General features: G+C 49.1%; 1 protein-coding gene and 1 long non-coding RNA gene across 4 annotated transcripts in view; one reads left to right on the plus strand and one right to left on the minus strand.

The window, feature by feature from the left end:
* Nucleotides 1-1,108: 1,108 nt before the first annotated feature.
* Nucleotides 1,109-19,376, plus strand: part of CPA4 (carboxypeptidase A4) — a 28,804-nt gene continuing 10,536 nt past the window's right edge. For all 3 annotated transcript variants that reach the window (XM_045495647.1, XM_045495645.1, XM_045495646.1), the window contains exons 1-10: nucleotides 1,109-1,208; nucleotides 5,812-5,893; nucleotides 6,310-6,444; nucleotides 7,543-7,641; nucleotides 10,443-10,544; nucleotides 11,858-11,962; nucleotides 12,705-12,815; nucleotides 14,240-14,330; nucleotides 15,561-15,760; nucleotides 16,738-16,822. In XM_045495647.1, coding sequence (XP_045351603.1) covers nucleotides 1,141-1,208; nucleotides 5,812-5,893; nucleotides 6,310-6,444; nucleotides 7,543-7,641; nucleotides 10,443-10,544; nucleotides 11,858-11,962; nucleotides 12,705-12,815; nucleotides 14,240-14,330; nucleotides 15,561-15,760; nucleotides 16,738-16,822 — 1,078 coding nt within the window. In that variant the 5' untranslated portion in view covers nucleotides 1,109-1,140. The remainder of the gene's footprint in view (nucleotides 1,209-5,811; nucleotides 5,894-6,309; nucleotides 6,445-7,542; nucleotides 7,642-10,442; nucleotides 10,545-11,857; nucleotides 11,963-12,704; nucleotides 12,816-14,239; nucleotides 14,331-15,560; nucleotides 15,761-16,737; nucleotides 16,823-19,376) is intronic.
* Nucleotides 4,709-6,300, minus strand: LOC123606866. The gene is made up of 2 exons (XR_006716528.1): nucleotides 5,898-6,300; nucleotides 4,709-5,389 (listed from the first exon to the last, which is right to left on the minus strand). It is a non-coding gene; the product is annotated as an uncharacterized LOC123606866 (long non-coding RNA).

The following is a 19,376-nucleotide window of genomic DNA, read 5'->3' on the forward strand; positions in this document are numbered from 1 at the left end:
TAAGTCCTTGGTCTGCCTGCGGCAAGAACCCTGTTAGTCCAGTTAAACAAGAAGCCCCCTAGCCCTGATGTCTTCCCTCAGCAGTTTTCCATCTACTGACCACCCCCCCCCTCCCTCTACTGTCTTTACTGTACTAGGAGTTGAACACAATTGCTCTCTTCTGATGCATGAGCCCTATTGGAATAATCTTGAATAAAGTCTTCCTTACAGTTTTAACAAGGGTCAGAACAATTTTTCTTTAACACTCCCTACCGTGATCTTTGGTTGTGTCCACTCCCCTTGGGCGAGAGCAGAACGAACGATGTAGGGCATAGGGACAGTGGGATGGGGGAGCCTTTGGGTGTGGGGCTCCAAATTTGAGGATTTGGAGCTCCCAGGACAGACTCGAAGGCCTCAGAATCCATGAAGAAGTTGTGGAGATCACGAGTGCCTTTCATATGTTCTGCTGTGATTTGGCAGAAAGGACACTAGACTGAGAGTATAGCGAATGTGACAGAGTCGTCTTATTAATAACACCGTTAAGCCTTACCTTTACTCAGACCCCAAGGAAAACTGAGACTTTATCCAGACTAACACTTCTTCCTATCCCATTTACCTCCTGTATTTCTACTTTTTTAGTGGAGTCGTAAGAATTAGATGTCAGATTCATAACAGAGGTCACAAACTCTCATCGTTATGACCTGTTCTGGTGAAATTCTCTGACAGGGCTTATGGAGTGTGTGGTCTTAAAGTTGGCTTGGGGTTTCTTTGATAGTCTTCACTTTCTTTCTTATTCTAGAGGTAACTTCATTTCAGGTTTACAGTTTGGCCTCTCCTATCACCGTAAATTCTTTCCAGCACTGTGGGACTTCCCTGTTTGTTCAAAAAACACTATTTAAATACCAAGTGATGAGCAACATGGCACCCTTGGCACAGGCTTTTCCAGCCTCAGGAGCAAGTTCCTGACCTTGTAAATCAAGAGGGTTGGCCTTTATCACTCGAAAGGAATGGAAGAGGCATTGGTAGGTGCCCGTCTGACCTACCATCACAGTTGCAAGGGTGACTGGGAATCGCATTAGCATTTTTGAGGACATGAGTCTGCTTCAGACTCTTTATAAATACAGCTTGACTCAGTCACTCTATGACTGACACCCTTGGGACATGAAGTGGATACTGTTCCTTGGGGCCCTTATTGGGCTCAGCTTCTGTGGCCGAGAAAAGTTTTTTGGGTAAGTTCCTTTTGGACTTATTATTATTATTATTATTATTATTATTATTATTTGGCTAGTTCAGAGATATAGGAGCCAGATGGATTTGAAAATGAATGGCTGATTATATATCAAGTGGAGTGGCATTGGGAAAGAAGACATGAGCTTCTGTCCCAGTCCTTCTGGGACAAGTTCCTTCTCTCTCAGGCTCAATTTATCTGTGAAATCAGGACTAGGTGGGCGCCACAGTCCCTCCCCAGCTCCCTAATCTCCCATCAGTTCTTTTACTTCCTAGTTCTTATTTGTAAGGTCAGTTCCAGGCCTTTCCTACTTTCTTAACTTCTATATTATGAATTACTGAGGATTACCAGAAGGTGTTTCTAATTTCTGCCATGCTTAGGGGGAAAACTTGGGTCTTATTAGGCTTTTTGGTTTCACCTCTTTGTTAATGGTGAAGGCTTTGTAGAGCTGGTGTTTTCTCATCAGTGCCTGGGACGTGGAGATTGCCTAGGTCTTGCCTAGCCACAGCTGTGAAAATTGACACAGAAGGATACACTTGTACACTGCGTGTGTGTGTGTGTGTGTGTGTGTGTGCGCGCGCGCGCGCGTGCGGTGTGTTTGCAGAATGCTTTGCGCTTTGCAGTGGAGAGGACATTTGGGAGGTAGGTGAGATGAAGGGGTGCCTTGGTCCCCCGCTAGAAGATTGAATTCTAATAACTCATTACCGCATAATGCTTTGCCATTTGCAAAGAGCTTTCATGTGCATTATCTTTTGGATCACGCAGCAACTCTGCCAGGCAGGGGTGTTATTTTCCTCAATTTAAACATGAAAAAAACTCAGCCTTAGAAAGGTTAAGGAACCTGCCCAAGGCCACTTAGCTGGTAAGCAGGGGAGCTGCAACTCTGGAGGCAAAACCCATACCCTTTTGCTATCACCCAAGTTAGTCTCCGGACAGAATCCCGTATCTCACAGATACGTCTATATGTGTTAGTTTACTCTCTAATATACTATCTGGCTGGAGGGACTTTGGGGATGTTTATTGAGGTAATTACTTATATGAGATTGAGTAATTTTTATGGTGATGATTTCTTTTCACCCCTGGTGTCTACTGTCAAAGGGCTCAGAGGGGTTGGGCATAGCAGGTGGCCAGAGAAGGAGATTTTTCCGCGGGCAGCTCAGCAGTAGGTGTGTAATAACTATGCTCGCTGCCATGTGGGCTGACGCAGAGAGCCGTCAGGCTCTCACTGCAGCTATTCACATGGCTGGAACAATCTTTATTTCTCAGGATACAGACTTCGCTTACAGCACACTGGACGGACCCCTGAGTTGAGACAGCCGGGCCCGGCACTCGATCGCCCGCCACAGGGACTTGCACCAAAAGGGCTGCGCGCCTGAGCTAATTGCAGCTGTTTTTAACTGCTGCTGTCATCCTCACCCCCCCAATCTGTTCTCATCCTATAGTAGGGAACCCAGTAAGGGTGGTGGAATCCTTCCGAGGGTCCATCGACATGTCCCAGACACCTGGCTCAGTGAACGTTTCTAGCAAGGCCTTTCTGGGCATTCCTGTGCTAGGAAGCCAGAACCCAGCTTGGCTGGGGGTTGGGGGGCAGTTGTGATGGAGATGAAGATAATGGTTGCTCTCCCCCCGCCCCTGTCACCCCCTAGCTTGTGTTTCTTTCACCTGACTCCCTACTTCCCCAGTGTGTCTCACTCTGCTGGGGTCTCGTGGCCTGGCCTTCAGCCATCTGAAGGATGGACGGCGGCCAGGATGCCTAGAGGTGCAGGGCAGGCAGAGAACAGGAAGTATGAAATGATGTCTTGTGTTGGCTGCAAAGCCCGGCCGGCGATCTGGGCAAGAAAGGCACAAGGGCCGGGCCTCTTGGCTTTGCCCTCATGGAAATGGGGGAAGGATAGAAGCTTGGCACTAGGGCGTCCAGAACATGGGATGAGTGTGAGGGTGAGTGAGAGGAGGTCACCAGCCATCGCCTTGGTGGCAGCTGGACAGCCCGAGGTGTGGAAGAGGACCAGAGTTAGCAAGAGCACGGAGATCACCTGTGGGGAGCAGCGGGGGTAGACGTGGCAACTTGCAAATCCCAATATATCCCCTCCCCCGGACCAATCTTCCATTTCCAGCAAGAGTTTGAGGTCTTTGACTGGATTTCTAGATGGCAGAGATAGGTTGGGTTCGGCCACCCACACTTCCAGGACCGGGAAGGAGCATTTTGCAAATAGAGACAGACAAGGACAATTAGGGCAAGAAAATGGCTGCCTTTCACCCGGCACCTACTTATGTTCTCCGTGCTTCTAGGCACTGGCGGGCTTACGCTCATGAGAATGATGTTAGATCCCCTCAACCCCCCCACTTTTTAGGGCCATCTGAAGACCATCCCTCACGTTGCCTCCGGGTTGGGGAGAACCTCATGGCTGATGACATTGGTTCTTGGAGCCTGAGTGAGATTGCCAGGAAGATAAGGAAAAGGGCTAGCAACCAGGTAGAGGGAACAGCATGTGCAAAGGCACGGAAGGGCAAAGTACGCGGTGAATTTGGGATTTCGGTGAGGCTGGCGCTGAGAGAGTGTAGGAGGGAGAGGTGGCGGAGAGACAGATGGGGAAGGGCCCCACTCCGCACCAGCCCTTCAACTCTGCCTCCCTGCACCCCACAGTTGTGTCTTTATCCCCGGTAGCTTGGCGGATAGGGTATGATGAAATGTGCTGTGGATTTACTCACGCTCAGGGCCAGTTCGATTCGCTGTATTCCGCTGCTGTGTGGACTATGCCCAGGAGTGTGGACGTGCTGTTGTGAACTTACCACCCTGGGAAAGTAAAACACACGTTCGGGGTGCACGTGTAACGTGCCGTTCATACTCTCGAGAGCTCCTTGCTCTTGGTTCCTTTTTTTTTTTTTTTTTTTTTTTCTATTCCCGTTCCTTCTCCCTCCACTCCTTTTTTATGATTGTTCCAGTCAGCATTGTGTTTTACAAGATGCCTCATTTTGCCAATCGAGATGTCAGTGCACAGGTGCTCTCTAGAACACTCATTTTAAAGACTCCTCGTGTCTGGAGTGTTGGGGGTGGGTTGCGACAGAGCGTAAGTTCGGCAGATGGGGCCCGGGACTTAGGCAGGAGTAAGGATTCCCCTTCTGTTTTCAACCTGTTCCTTTTTTGCGAGGCTGCTTGCCTGCGTCCGGGAAATGGTAGTCTGACTCCCCACCTTCCTAGGGCTGCGGTTCAACTCCTAGCAAGCCTGTTGGGCTCAGGCTGAGACCCCCCCCCCCCCCAACCCAGCCAGTGGCTTCTCCAGTGTGGCCTCAACAGCTCCGGGGGGATGGGCTCAGCTGCCCACCTCCAAGGACCCTGTGGAGACTGGACGCCTTGGGAGAAAGTGAGCCCTTGGCATTGGCATTTCCACCAGACCTCCCCCCCGCAGCGGAAGCAACCCTTGCCTCCTCGGGGCTGGACTAGACGACCCCCTGGAGATTCTCCAGAACCTGCCAGAACAAAGTTAAACCCTGAGAGCCCCATCTGGATCGAGCCGGTTTTCTGATCAGAAGATGCGGATCTGCCACGTGAGGCTGCACATTTAGCTCCCTGTGACAGAACCATTTTCTCTGTCAACAGGTCCTTCAGCCCACAGCCCTCTCCAGCAGCTCTTCCCGCATTCATTCGTGTAAAGGGATGACGCATGTGACAGCGTTGAGTGCGGATTCATTCGGGCCGTCACCTAGCAACGGGCTAATGGCTCCCCTGGCTCCCTGAGCCGGCTGAGGGCACAAAGGCAGCTTTTCAGGCTCGGCCTTCTCCCGCCCACACACAGGACTTCGGGGGGCCTCTGCCCCTGCCGCTGCTGCGGAAGCTAAATGGTGTACACGAAGCGAGTTCAGGACAGACGACAAAGGGGGGCTCGGGACTGGCCGGCTCCCTTCTGGGCCTTCTCAGGGCCCCCTCGGGAGGACTGAATCCCAAGTCAGCCCCAGCACCCTAGCCCGTATTGTAATTCGTATTTGTATAGAGTTCTGGAGCTGGACAGGATTGAGAGACCACCCAGCAAATAGCTAACCCTCCGAGGACAGAAGGTCTGTTCTCTTTTCCAGCTCTTTCCAGCACGGACCTTTAGCCAGAGTTTCAGTCCTAGCCCCTGACAGTGAAGAAATGCTCCTTTATGTCTTGAGTTAGCTTTGCGTGTAACTCAGGAACATTCCTTTCTGCAAAATATATATGTTTTTCATTATAAAGTAATATGACCACATTACAGAAAACAGATACAAGGGGAAAAAAAGTAAGTCATCCATAATCCCACGACCCGGACATAAGCACTGTCAGCATTTGCTATATTTCCGTTGTCTGTTTTTCTTCCAATGCATCTGCTTTTTCCATACTTGTAATCATGGCATACATACAATTTTGTGTCCTGCTCTTTCGCTTAATATTTCCCTTCAAGTTATACTATAAGCGCTTTTAAAAAATTGCCACGTAGTCTTATTTTTAATGGCTATACGTTATAACCAAAGACTAGACCGTTTCCTCTCATTCGGCCCAGTTATGTCTGGGAGAGTAGGCTTGGGGTTTATCTGCCAGCTGAAAGCTGACCATTATCTCTTGCTTTTTTTTCCCCGCCCCCCTCCAGGGACCAAGTTTTTAGGATTAACGTCAGAAATGGAGACGAGATCAGCAAACTAAGTCAGCTAGTGAACTCAGACAACTTTAAGGTACCTGGTTCTTCTTAGTCCTCTTGGGTGTCTCTGACTTTGGTGAGAGACGATTAGCACCGCGGGCCTTGTTGCTCCTGAAGAGTTTCTGTGCGTAGTCCTGTATCAGTCAAGTGCCTCCGCACGCCTGAGAGGGCTGTAGGTCACAGCGCTGCTGTCCTGGGAGATGGGAGGCCTCAGCAGTGGGCCCCATCTTTCTGTCTGCCATCGACTTTTTACTTCTTGGACTTTGCCAGGTATTGCCTTCTGCGTAGGCCTGACCAGACACCGCCGCGAAAAGGGCAGCGTTTGCCCTTGGGCGGAGCCCAGCTCCTCAGGGATCACCCTGGCTTTTGGCAGTTGTTCCAGAAGAATGAGCTCATTGTGCCTTTTACCTGAACTGTCCTTTAACCTGGTTTTATTTCTGTTCTCTTCAGCTCGATGTTTGGAAAGCTCCTTCCACCTTCAGTCGTCTTGTGGATGTCCTGGTCCCATCTGTCAGCCTGCAGCCAGTCAAATCCTTCCTGAAGTCCCAGGGCTTAGAGTACTCGGTGACAATCGGAGACCTGCAGGTGGGTAGAGCAAGGTCCCTCACTGGTCTTGCATAGGCCAAAGCATCCAGAGTGGATCCGAGACGCGTGCAAGTCCTGGTCTTATCCTTCTCCATTCTGTAGATGAGCTCATTGAGGCCTAGGGAGGTCAAGTGCAGTGACTTGTTAGTGGAACATGTTGTAGTAGAAAAGAGCATTATGTCGGTTAGGGAACTGGGCAGATCTGGATCCAGATCCTGATTTTGCTAACTACCAGCTGTGTGACTTTGGACATGCTATTAATGTCTCGAGCCTCCATTTCTTCCTCAGTAAAAGGGTACCAGTGAGGACCTACTTCACACAATTTGTTGAGAAAATTAAGTGATTAAGCGCATGTAAAATGCCCAGCAGTGCCCGGTCGGTCGTAGGTGCCCCGCAAGTATTAAACCTCCGTCCCTTTTCGTATTTGAAGTCAGGAGGGAAGAAAAGAGTGTGCGTGTGTATGTGTGGGGGGTGTCGGAGACCAGTCATGAAAAGCGTCCTTTGAGAAAGAGGGAATGTCACCAACAGTTCTCAGCAGAGGGGACATCACCACCCATCCAGACACCAGCCTCACGACCTGTATCTGAGCAGCAGGACAGTGCCTGGCTCACGTTCTCTCCTTCACCGAGGTGGGTTATGGACTAATTGGTGATTTGGCCCGGGAGTTTCCTGATGGCGTGAGCAGCTGTGAGCTTATTAATCATCCTCACATGTCACAGACATCTGCCAGGAGCCTTCAAAGTATGAGTGGTTATAAGAATTTCTTTGTTTCTGAATGGTTTCCCAAGCTGTGTATTTCAGAGGCACTGGATACCAGATGCGGGCTGATGCCTAGAGAATTCACAGCGTAGAATAACCAAATAGCACATATGTTGCTTTTGGGGAGTAAGTGGGTTTCGAATGGGGTGATGTACATTGGGTGCCAAGAAGTAAGCTTTTATAGATACGGAGAAAAAAAATCTGACCCCCTTTTACACCTTGGCATTTGTGCGACGAGGGTGCCGCCATCTTGGCCAGCTCGTGCCGAGACATGGCAGAAACAACACGAACCTCCATGTCCAGTGGGTCACTTCACGACATTGCCGTGTCTTTTTTCAGGCCCTTTTAGATCATGAAGATGAAGAAATGCAACACAATGAAGGGCAAGAGCGAAGCGGTAATAACTTCAACTATGGGGCCTACCATTCCCTGGAAGCGGTAAGTGTCCCAGAGCAGGTTAAGATAAAGGTCGTCAGAACCCTGGGTTTTGTAACCCCTTTTCTTACTTCCAGGACGTGGGTGTTAGTCCTTAGCACAACACCCTTTTACTAAGGGGCTACAATGGGAACGCTTCAATTTCTTCGGAATTCTTGGGTCGTTTATCTCCCACCAGCACCTAAGAGCACAGTGGAACACAACTGAACATTTTCTCCCACATGTATCCTTCTTTTCTAAGGCAACCCCTTAAAGAAAACCATGGAATAATTACAATCATTTCCGTCCTTGTAATTCAACCTTCTTATTCCCCACCATAATCCCTGTATTTTACTCGCCCAGATTAAAATGTTACTTATTCCAGGCAAGTAGACAAGTGGTTATTTCCAAGGTTAACCAAATATTTCCACTCATTTATCATGATTACTTACAACGTATATTTGTTCCCTAATGTGTTTTGGTGCTGTGTTTAGTTAAAAACCACTTTATATAGATGACTGACTTTCAAGGTAAGCCAACCCTCACAATAAAACACTTGGAGCAGAAAAATTTAATATGCTATTAGAACTCGAGGAATCAAGAGGGGCTACAGAAGGGGACCGCATCACATGTAGCAGAGTTTTGTTACGACCCTCGATGTCTTCTACATTAGTCTGGAAGCTCTCTCCTAGCTCACAACAACACCTCAAAACGAAATTGTTACTCTCCTTCCTGTACCCGCATACATGTCGTTCTTTTTATCCGAAGACGGTGTTCCTGGCATGCTTTGCATGAGGCATATACTTTGAGTTGTTTTTCTTCTAGATGAGGGGTGATTTCCAAGGTTGACCAACTGTTTTCACTTCTTTCCCCTGATCGTCAGTAGCTTTGTTTATTGTGTATACTTCCAACCGCACTGGCCCTTGATCCCTCTTGTGACCGATGACATACATCTGCAGAACAGCTGGATAAAGTTAGGAGTTCAGTCCCGGGCCACGGACAAAAGCAGAGCTCAGGGCTCACCCAGGGATCAAACCCATGACGTTAGCTTCGTTAACGTGGGGCACTCCCTAGCTGAGCTTAACCGGTTGCAAATGTCACCCAAGACCCCAGGAACTCCGTCCCCTCGCCTGCCTGCCATGGGATCCTCACTCTCTCAAGCACTTGCTTTTGCCCTCTGGCTCTAGGTGTCCCCCCCCCCCCCCAACCCCTCCCGTGAGGCTCCCCGCTGGGCATTGGTGTGCTATCTCCCTCTTGGCTCGATCACATGCAGTTCTTTCTAAAAACAGCTTTGAAGAGCTCTCATCCCGTAGCCACTTAGGCCTTCTTACGTCTCTGGTGGGAATCTCATGTTTGCTGTTATTTCTGTCAGTTGCTCGGCCGAGTTTCCCCTCATGCTGGCAGTGTGAATTGGACCCCTCCCTCCGGATATAGCTTGGTGTTGTAACTTTACCTGGGTGACTCTCTTGCCTGTCCTGGCTCGGTGCGGGCCTCCGGCTTTGGCTTCACTTCCTAGGGTCAGTAGGTAGAGTTTCCAGGCCCTTTTCGTGGCTGGAAGGGCTGGTTCCCAGCTCTCAAGTTCCAGCCCCTTACCCACGCCGGGTCCTGTGCTCTATGTCGCTATTCCTGGTTTGCCGCAAACCCGCAGTGCCCATGGCAGGTGTTTGGTCCCCGTGTTGCGTTTTCTACCTTGCACCCAGATGGCTAGTTGTTCCCTTTTCATTTCTTGCCCCTGCGGTGTCTCCTTTCTTGAGTTTTAAACTTGGCTGTGGGTTATTCTCATTGTAGTTTGCCTGGCTTGCTGTTATGCATCTGGGGGCGGGGGGCGGTCTCTTGCTTCTCTGCTCAGTCTGCCATATTGACTGCAGCTCTGATAAACCATTGAAGCTTGATTTTATTTTATGTTGACTGCACGTTTTTCTCCTCTGTAAAGCTCCCTCTTCCAATTTCAAGGTCTAAATATAAACTTATTTGTTTCCTTCTTTTGACCCTCAAGAGGTTTGAGCAACTAAGATGGATGAACTCTATTGAAATCAAATTAAAAAAAAATTGAAAACAAATGGAAGCATTTGTAACTATGATTTACAGTGCTTCACTTGTTCTCTTAAGGCCGATAGAGGAATCTCCAAAGTGGGGTGCTTGTACTACAGGGGGTAAGGAAGACGCCTCACTGGGACGGAGGAAGAAACCTTACAACTTCTATTGATGTTCTATATACGTGTATATTTATTATTAATGCAATTATTAATGTTTTTGTCTCTTTGGGTTGTTTTATAGTGTACGTAGTATATTTTTGTGGTGCATTATTCCAGTGATATAACATACATAATATATGGTATGCATGTAGAATACATAACATATGCACATTATAAAACAAATACACACACACGCACACACACACACACACACACACACATATGGCGTATGGTAATTTTAAAAAAAAAACCTCGTGGAGAAAGTGATCAAAAAGCTTAGAGAGGATCGTTTTTCAAGAACCTTGGCTAAATGGGGCAATTGCTGATTTATCCAGTCTAGTATGGCGCAAGGCACCACACTGTTGGAGAAGTATCTGCACCAAGTCTCTCCCTAGGTTAGTGGCCTATAATTTTATGGACAAATAAAATGTGTTATTTTCTAGAATATCGTTGAAAAGGACTCTTTAGGCAGTTCTTCAAGAATAAGTATTCCAGGGCGATAATGTTGCCAATCCCACGATCACAGGGCTGGTAGAAATCACTGAGATCAGTAAGATGAAATTCACAGATACCTACCCAGAGCTGAACAAAATTTTTAAACGCCCCTGAGTTCACTTTTTCGTGCTTCAGATTTATCATGAGATGGATAGCATTGCTGGAGATTTTCCTGATCTGGCGAGCAGAGTGAAGATTGGGCATTCATTTGAAAACCGGTCCATGTATGTACTGAAGGTGAGACCCCAGGCTTTTCAAGGGGCCAGACTTGGACTCAGACTCCTGGTCCCTTGTGTCTAGGACCCAGCCCTCAGGCCTCTGAAGGAGACAGCTTCTTAGGATCTCCTTGACTTCAGGGGCGTGGGGAGACATCTACTGGGGTTCAGGTTTGGTCTGACAGAGAGTCCTCTGCTTTTGCCTAATGTGGAACGAGTTAGAACTTAGAAGGAATCCATCCCATTGCAAGCTTTGACTGAAAGGCAGGATCAAAGGGAGTGGGGGTGAGGTGTAGTGGGGGTGGGCGTGGGGTGGGTTCGATTAGTATTCCAGAAAGCTCTCAGATGGGCCACAGTCTTTTGCCTTCATTCCTACCTCTGTAAAGTAAGACAAATGGGGATAGTTCTACAAATTCTCTTCTGCTTTTAGGGGTACTTATTGGAAAAGCAATTGAGGAAGCTAATTTTAGGGTTGATGTAATTTTAAGCCCAGCCTATGCTCCTTGGCTGCACAAAGCCTAATTTCTAGATATTTCTAACAGATTCAGGTCTATATTGGCAAAAGAGGTAGGGAATTTATGGCAGGGACATAAATTACATAAATAATCCAGCCAAATGAATAAAAGGAATTTGGAGATAGGAGCCACGGAGCAACTGATGGTGCTAAGAATTTGTCAGATCCTTAGCTTTGTATAAGCCGTGAGGAACCCTGGCTCATAGCGGTGCTTGAATTACCAGCCGGAGGAGATTTGCCACTGAACTGCTTGCCCTAAAATAATCCCCATAAATTTAGATTATTTGCGAATCTGATGCAGACTCTGGCTTCATTAGCACCACACTCTGACCCAAGGCGGCCCAGCCCCACACTAAAAGGCGGGAGCCAGAATTCATTTCATGCCATTTACAAAGAGCTATAGTGAACCTCTCTCTTCCTCCTTTTAAAATCGAATTCATTTATTGCATCAACGAGAACAGGCTGGTTCATGCACTTTTGTGTCTCTCTCTGTTGGGATACCATTTGAGGTCTTTCAAGAGACATAATATTATCTCTAATCACACTGGCATTATAATTCACAATAGCAATTGTTTCCCCTTCCCATTTGCTTCCAACCCGGGGGCAGCTCAAGCTGCCCGGAGCTTCGGCTGGGCCCTGACAGCCAACCAATTAAGCTCCCTGGTCACGGAGAAGCCTGATAAATAGATGGTGCCCTCAGGAACATTTGGTCTCTGAATTATCTTAAATGGATTAAATGAATAGGGGTGAGCTGGGGAGAGGAGAGGTGAGTGGAGACGTGGGCAGGAGGGTCATTTTCTGGCCTCTTTTTCCTTCCACAGTTCGGCACTGCAGAAGGCGGGCGGCGGCCGGCCGTTTGGCTGAACGCAGGCATCCATTCCCGGGAGTGGATCTCGGTGGCCACAGCGATCTGGACTGCGAGGAAGGTCATGTCGCCTGGTATTAGCTGAGAATTCCGGTGGGCCAGGGGTGCCCCCGCAGCATCCCATGAGGCTGGGCCTGGGGGACGAGGTGGGAAGGCACTCTGCATAGACACAGTAGGCTGGGGGCCTTTTCGGATCAGAGAAGCAAGAGGTCAGAGCCCCTTGGTCAGGGCACTGCGGTTAAATGACAAAGAGCATTCATGGCAACGAGCAAGCTAATGAGCTGCAGAGGTGGCCCCGAAACACTGACCCGCAGTCAGCCCCGCAGAAAGGGAGCAGAGTCTCCTCAGCAGTGAAACTCAGACGAGCTTTGCCTTCAGTCCCATCCTAGCCCTCCAGACCCTCGAGGACCTCATGTTGTCTCCGTGTCCCTCCGGAGGGTCTGCTTTAAGGCAGCGCTAGGGAGAGGAAGGGTGCTGTGCGTGGAGGATTTATTTTCCCGAAGCTTTAGCGTGGGGGCCCAGATTCCCCCCAAACTATCATGATATGTGGCTCTTCCCTCCCCTCTTCCCACCCCCTGGAAGGAATGAATAAACCAGGCAGCCCTGGACTCCTTGCAAATGTTGACGCCCTCATGAAGCCATGTGGCCCCAGGTTTCGAAGTGCTCCAAGAGCTTCGCACGGGGCCGTGTCTATGAGGGCGGCAGGGAGGCTGCAGAGGGGCATCTGGGGGAAGATACACAGGCTTAGACCTAGCACCCCAGCCTGCCCTGGCATCGCTGACGAGCTTCTCGTCTCTGCTCAGATTGCATCTGATTACCGGAAGGACCCAACCATCACCTCCATCTTGGAGAAAATGGATATTTTCTTGTTGCCTGTGGCCAATCCTGATGGATATGTGTACACACAAACTCAAGTGAGTAATACTGAGCGGGCCGGGCTTGGAGTTAGGGAGAATTGGGTGAATCCCTTGCTTTGCCGCCTGCATAGTTGTATGAACGTGGAGAAAACTCGCACACGTGTGCAGGTTAGGAGCTCTCTCGGGCTCTCGTTTTTCAGTCTCTCTCTGAGCCGAGAGTCACCAGGGAATATTTTTGTTAGAGAGAAGAGTCTAATGAACTCCCTGTCATGGCTCTTGAATAATTATCAACCCTTTACCAATCTTCTTTTCATTTCTTTCCCTCCCACACCTTTTCCCCCTTTTCTTTAAAAGCAGATCCCAGACATCAGGTTATTTTACCCCGAACTCCTTTAGTATGCATCTCTAGTCGATGATAATTAAAACAAAACAAAACAAAACAAAACAAAACAAAACAAAACAAAAAAAACCCCAAACAATACACCACTGTCACCTTTTAAAAAATGAATGGAAGTTCTTTCATATCATCTAATTCCCCCAATTATCTTTAAAATGTCTTTTGACTCAATTTAATGAAATCAGTACCCAAATAAGGCCTGCGCTTGTATTTGGTTGTTATCGCTCTGCAGGCTTTTTCAGTCTACAGCAGTTATCCACCCCCGCCCCACACACATCTTCTAAAATGTCATTCATTTGTTGGAGAAATCGAGTAAATTGTCCTGCAGAATGTCTCACGTTCCGAATTTGGCTGATGGCTTCTTTGTTGTGTGTCATTTGTTTCCGGATCCCCCATATTTCCTATTCACTGGCAGTCAGATCTTGAAGTTTGGCTGGATTCAGGTTGGTTTTTTAGGCAAGAATAAAATAGTTGCTGTGCACTTCCTGTCACTCGCGCCGGCGATCATTTGGGTATATGATGTCTGTTTGTCCTACTTTTGCTGAAACCAAGAGTTATCCGGTGGGTTCAGGTGGTATCAGGCTGGTTCTCGCATCATAAGGTTCTTTTTTTTTTTTTTTTAATGTTTATTTATTTTTGAGAGAGACAGAGACAGAATGCGAGTGGGTTAGGGGCAGAGAGAGAGAGGGAGACACAGAATCGGAAGCAGGCTCCAGGCTCTGAGCTGTCAGCACAGACCCTGACGCGGGGCTTGAACTCGCGAGCCGTGAGATCATGACCTGAGCCGAAGTCGGATGCTCAACCGACCGAGCCACCCATGCGCCCCAATAAGGTTCTTATCAGGACACTTTGGGGGAGTCCTTCTCTCTGAGCCAGAAGGGCTAAGCCTTTCCTTTCTGGGAGATGAGCGGAGACGGCTCAGTCACTGAGGACCGGAGCCCCAGTGAAACTCCAGGCAGAGCCACAAGCAGCTTGCCCCCTCGGTGGTGCCCGTCTCCATCATAGACCCCCAGAGAAAACCTTCGCCTCTCCTGTGCCCTGACCCGTCTCTGGATGTGTGTTCCTTTCTCGATGGACTTTTCAGAACCGATTATGGAGGAAGACACGGTCCATAAATCCTGGAAGCCGTTGCGTTGGTACTGATCCAAACAGAAATTGGAATGCTAGTTTTGCAGGTAGGTTGGGGACATGGTTTTCAAAGCCTGGACCACAGGGCTCCCAGCTGGCGGTGAGGGAGCCAGTTTCTAGGCTGGCTCCATTCCTGCTTCACTGAGAGACTCGGGCCAGTCCCTTACACTATGTCTTGGGTTTTTGTGTTTCTTGTTTTGGATAATTCTGAAAAGGAACAACCCTGCAATTCTTGTTCTCCTAAAAGAACACTAACATTTGGGGCGCCTGGGTGGCTCCGTTGGTTAAGCGTCAGACTCTTGATTTCAGCTCAGGTCATGATCTCACGGTTCGTGGGTTCGAGCCCCGTGTCGGGCTCCGCGCTGGCCTCTCAGAGCCTGGAGCCTGCTTCAGATTCTGTGTCTGCTTCTCTCTCTGCCCCTCCTCCTGCCCCCCCCCCCCCCCCCCACAAATAAATTAAAAAAAAAAAAAAAGAAAAGAACACTAATGTTTGAGAAACTGTTGTAGTTTTGGATATACAGATCTATGCCTTATACCCTGGTCACCCCGCTTCTTTTGGGCGGGTGGCTGGGTAGATGGACGGGTTTCTGGTGGTAACTCGGAAGAGGGCAGCTTGCCTGCCACACACACCGTTGGCGGGGACAATAATGTGGCTGCGGGAAAGGAGCTGATAGAAATGTGGGAACTGAGGGCATCAAAGTGAAGTCAGATCTTCCCACAACTGGGGTGGTTTTACACTCATGCCAAATACCTCAGGGAGCTCTGTTGTGGAGTACAGAAGGCAGTATTTCTCAATGCCTGTCAAACACGAGACTTTGGCCACAGCAATAGATTATTTCTGGCAGCCCTTGGCCATTAAGATCTGAACCAAGAGAATGAGTTGACACCAGAATAAATGGAGTCATTTTCATTATTAATTGGTCTTCATATTAATTATCTCGAATACTTGTTAATTACAACCCACTGTCAGGTATGATATTAATTATTTATGACAACTGTTGAGTGATACAATTCAAGGTCAACTCTATCCGTTTAAAGGATTCCTCCCAGTTTTGCCCCTCTGGAGGCAGATGCAGTACCCTAACTTCCCACTTCTGCGCCCTCCCTGCAATGCACGCGTAGTGTGGACTAACTAGTCTCTTGGGGGGGGGGGTTCTAGCATTGACCTGTCCACTGCCAACGCCTTCCGCCCTTCTTCTGGGTTGAGTGTCCTGCATTTCTGTTTTCTTGCCTACGGGTTAATCTTTCTGCTTGGGCCACCTCCCCACCCCCCACAGGAGAGGGAGCCAGTGACAACCCTTGCTCTGAAATATACCACGGACCCCATGCCAATTCGGAAGCGGAGGTGAAGTCGGTGGTAGATTTCATCCAAGAACATGGGAATTTCAAATGCTTCATCGACTTGCACAGCTACTCACAGCTGCTGATGTATCCGTATGGATACACAGTGAAGAAGGCCCCAGACGCTGATGAGCTGGTGAGTGATGGGCTACCTTCTACCGAGCCCTGGGCCTGCTTGACCCTGGGGTGCTGCCACAGTGGCTGTTCTCCAGCTTATAGGGAGAGTCCGGGAGCTTGGGCTTATTTCATCAGGCCGGGTCTTCTCTCTCTGCCCTTTGGAATGTGCCATCAGACCTCCTGGGGGCGGGTAGAAGCCCGTCCTCATTATTTCTGTGTTTGCTGTGAGTTTCAAGGACTGTACCCTGCACCTGTCCTTTCCTTCTCAATTATTTTTCTGACCAAAATGTGTTACGGACCCACTGCTTGCCAAGAACTGTGGGTGGCACTGTGGAGGGTCAGGGGGAGGTGCTCCTCATTCTGGTCGAGGTATAACTTAAGTAGGGTGCAGGCTACAGCCTAGGGGTGCTCCGTGTCACATACAGTGACTCGCCCCAGGATGTGAACAGGCACTCAGGGTGGACTGGCTCAAGCAGGGCTGCACCTGCAGGGCGACTGCGCGCTTCTCCCACTGTGCTGGTCGGTTCGAGAGCGCCCCCCGCCCCTGCCCAGGGCCATAGCTGGCCTATAAACCTCCTGGCAGATGCAGGGCTCATGCTAGGTGTGGACTAGATTCTGGTCTCAGACAGGCATTCTGCATCGGGCACATCCACATACGGTGGCCCCGTCTCACTTCCACTCCAGGAATGCCCAACTCTTAGAAGGTTTCCTCTGGGACGTAACTTGGCCTTCTCACATGTTCACGACCACGACATTCCCGTCCCTCGGGAGAGGTGAAGATAGTGGTATATTTACTAGGTTCCCAATGGGCTGGTGAGCAGCCCTCCACATCTCTGTGTATCAGGCTTTGGCTCTGGTTGGATGGGAAGGAAGGAGACCAGAAGGGAAACCCAGGGGAGGGGCCGAGAATCTTCCATACCATTGCAGTGCAGAACAGCTGGGGGATGTCAGGCTGTGGGATCCATTCTTTCTCACTCCGCCGATTCCCCCTTCTAGGACAAGGTGGCAAGGCGTGCGGCCAAAGCTCTGGCTTCCCTGTCGGGCACGACGTACCAAGTGGGTCCTACCTGCACCACTGTCTGTAAGTACTCGCTGTGTGCATCGGTTGTTTAGAAAATGCTTTGAGAGGAAACTTGAGAAGAAGGAAGCGGGAGAAGAGCTGCAAGTCAGGCCTTACTACACTGTAGTCGGATTGTTAGTTGTAGACCAGATTTGTGTCAACCTGTGTGATCGTCCGTGCTGCAGGCGTCGTCCTCGTCGGTACCATCACCACTGCTGGGCCATTTATCACGTGCCCACGGTGAGGGGAGTCCTGCTGGACTGCGTTCCTCACATTCCAGGAAAGATCCTGACATAGGATTTTCAAAGGAAAATTCAAAGGAAAGCCACCTTTGGATCGGCAGACCGAGGTGGTGGTCCTGAGGGTGGGGAGGGGGGTTCGCTCACCTTCCTGTCAGCAGTGAGCACGTGTTGGAGCACAGCATGCTGGGATCTGGGATCTTCTGTGCAATGGTTAACATCAAGCCGAACCGCCCGCCCCCCAAAAAACCTCTACCAAGACTCCAAACCTGAAGGTGGTCTTGAGGCTCATTACCTACAGCTTCAACCTTTGTTCTGGTTTCTCACTGAAGTGTCTCATCTGAGCATTTCACTCTGTTCCTGCTGAGAACCTTCCGGTTCCCTTATTCTGTGAGCCTGATCTTTAAAGGTCAAATTGAAGAATATTCTCGTTCTCTACGAGTCTAGCTATCAAGGGGAAGTAAAAATACAAACATGAGGAGCACAATTCTGGCACCTTTTAAGATGGCGCCCTTCTTCCCCCCCCCCCCCCCCCCCCGCCAGTGCCTCCTCTGTAGGTAACTTTCCGACAGTTGGTCCACCCTCAGAGCCCCTGCAAACTTGCTGATACTTCTGTCCTCTTCCATCCCATGACCGTGCCATCCAACTGCTTCATCCTCAGCTAGCTTGTCCCTTTCGCCTTCCTCTTCTGGGAAGATGCTCCATCCGCCCTGCTGGGCCCTCTGGACTCTGACCTCAGCCCTCTTGTCTGCCTTTCATACACCGCTGCCATCATGGCCACCGCCACCGCCACCGTGCTGTATAAAGCAATTAGCCTGATGTTGTCATTGTGTGGCTAATTGCAGCAACCGTCCATTAATTATTCATGGTTTATTGTTATTAGTGTTGTTAAATGAGGACTCCTCAGAGGAGAAGCACGTCAGGAGAGTCTCCATTCTCTGCTTAATTAGTGAGGACGGAGTTCGGGACTACAGAGAGCTAGAGAGACTTGGTAGGAGTCCTTTGACAAGGCCTTCTCAAAAGAGCTTTGTGGGTCACCACAGTCGGGGCTTTGGGGTCAAACTCCAGTTTAAAGGACGGCCTTGTCGTCCCACATCAAACACATTCTTCCCAGCTTAAGCTGTGCCAAAATCAAGAGATACTCATCGGACTCCTCCAGAGCAAGAGGAAGAAGGCTCTCCTGAGTGTCGTCCAGGAGACCTAATATTTCCTAAGTCTTTCCAGAATGCATCTTCTGTATTCTTTAAAGGCTTTGTCTGCCCCCTTGGCTTTCCAAAATGTAATCAATTTTTGTGTAATAACACCAAATAATTTTGTAATAGCACAAAATAATAACCCAATTCTATGGGTTATTATTGCATGTGCTACACGAATAGTTGACATTCGTCCCTTCAAGTGCTGGACCTTTTCTTAGATTAACCATTGTAGCTGAAAACAGTTGTCACGTGAATTTCACACTTTCTTGCCTTCTTTTTCTTTTTTCTATTTTTGAGAGCGAGCGAGGGCGTGCAAATGTAAGCAGGGGCGGGGCCAAGAGAGAGGGAGACAAAGGATCCAAAGCAGGCTCTGTGCACACAGCAGCGAGCCCGATGTAGGGCCCGAACTACTGTGAGATCATGACCCAAGCCAAAGTCGGACCCTTGACCGACTGAGCCACCCAGGTGCCCTGCTCTCTTGCCTTCTTAAACAGAGCATGGACAAGAGATTTAAGCTCCTTTTTTTCATGACGGAGTGGCCTTCTGAGCATCATTGGTTATGTGCTGAAGGCTTTCTGTGCCATACCGCGTTTTCAATCCCTGTGCTAGACAGCCCCAGCCCATTTTGCTTCTTTAATTCTTGTGTCTGCGTTGAAGAGTTTTCATGTCCCCTTCCTCTGGTCAGACTGTGCGGCTTCAGGCCACCTGCCTCTAGCAACCCTCGCCCCTTCCATTCACTGATTCTGGTCTACTCAGGGCTTGGACACAAGTTCTCTGGGCTCATCTGACTCGTGGCTAGATTGTGAGGATGAAGGATGTTCATGACAGCATCGTTTATAGTCACGGAAGACTGGTGAACACCTAAATGTCCATCAGTACAGTACTGAATAAAAGCATTCACACGGTGAGACAGTATGCCCCCCCTCCCCACAAATGAATGAGGTGCATTTATATGTGCTGATAGGGAATAATTTTCCAATGTTAATTTAAAAAGACAGTGGGTTTTTTTTTTTAGTGTTTATTTGTTTATTTTGAGAGAGAGAGAGAGAGAGAGAGAGAGAGAGAGAGAATGAGTGGGGGAGAGGCAAAGAGAGAGAGGGAGAGAGAGAATCCCAAGCAGGCTCTGTCTGCATGGTCATC

Source organism: Leopardus geoffroyi, chromosome A2 (genome assembly GCF_018350155.1).
Source record: "Leopardus geoffroyi isolate Oge1 chromosome A2, O.geoffroyi_Oge1_pat1.0, whole genome shotgun sequence".
Classification (NCBI taxonomy): Eukaryota; Metazoa; Chordata; class Mammalia; order Carnivora; family Felidae; genus Leopardus; species Leopardus geoffroyi.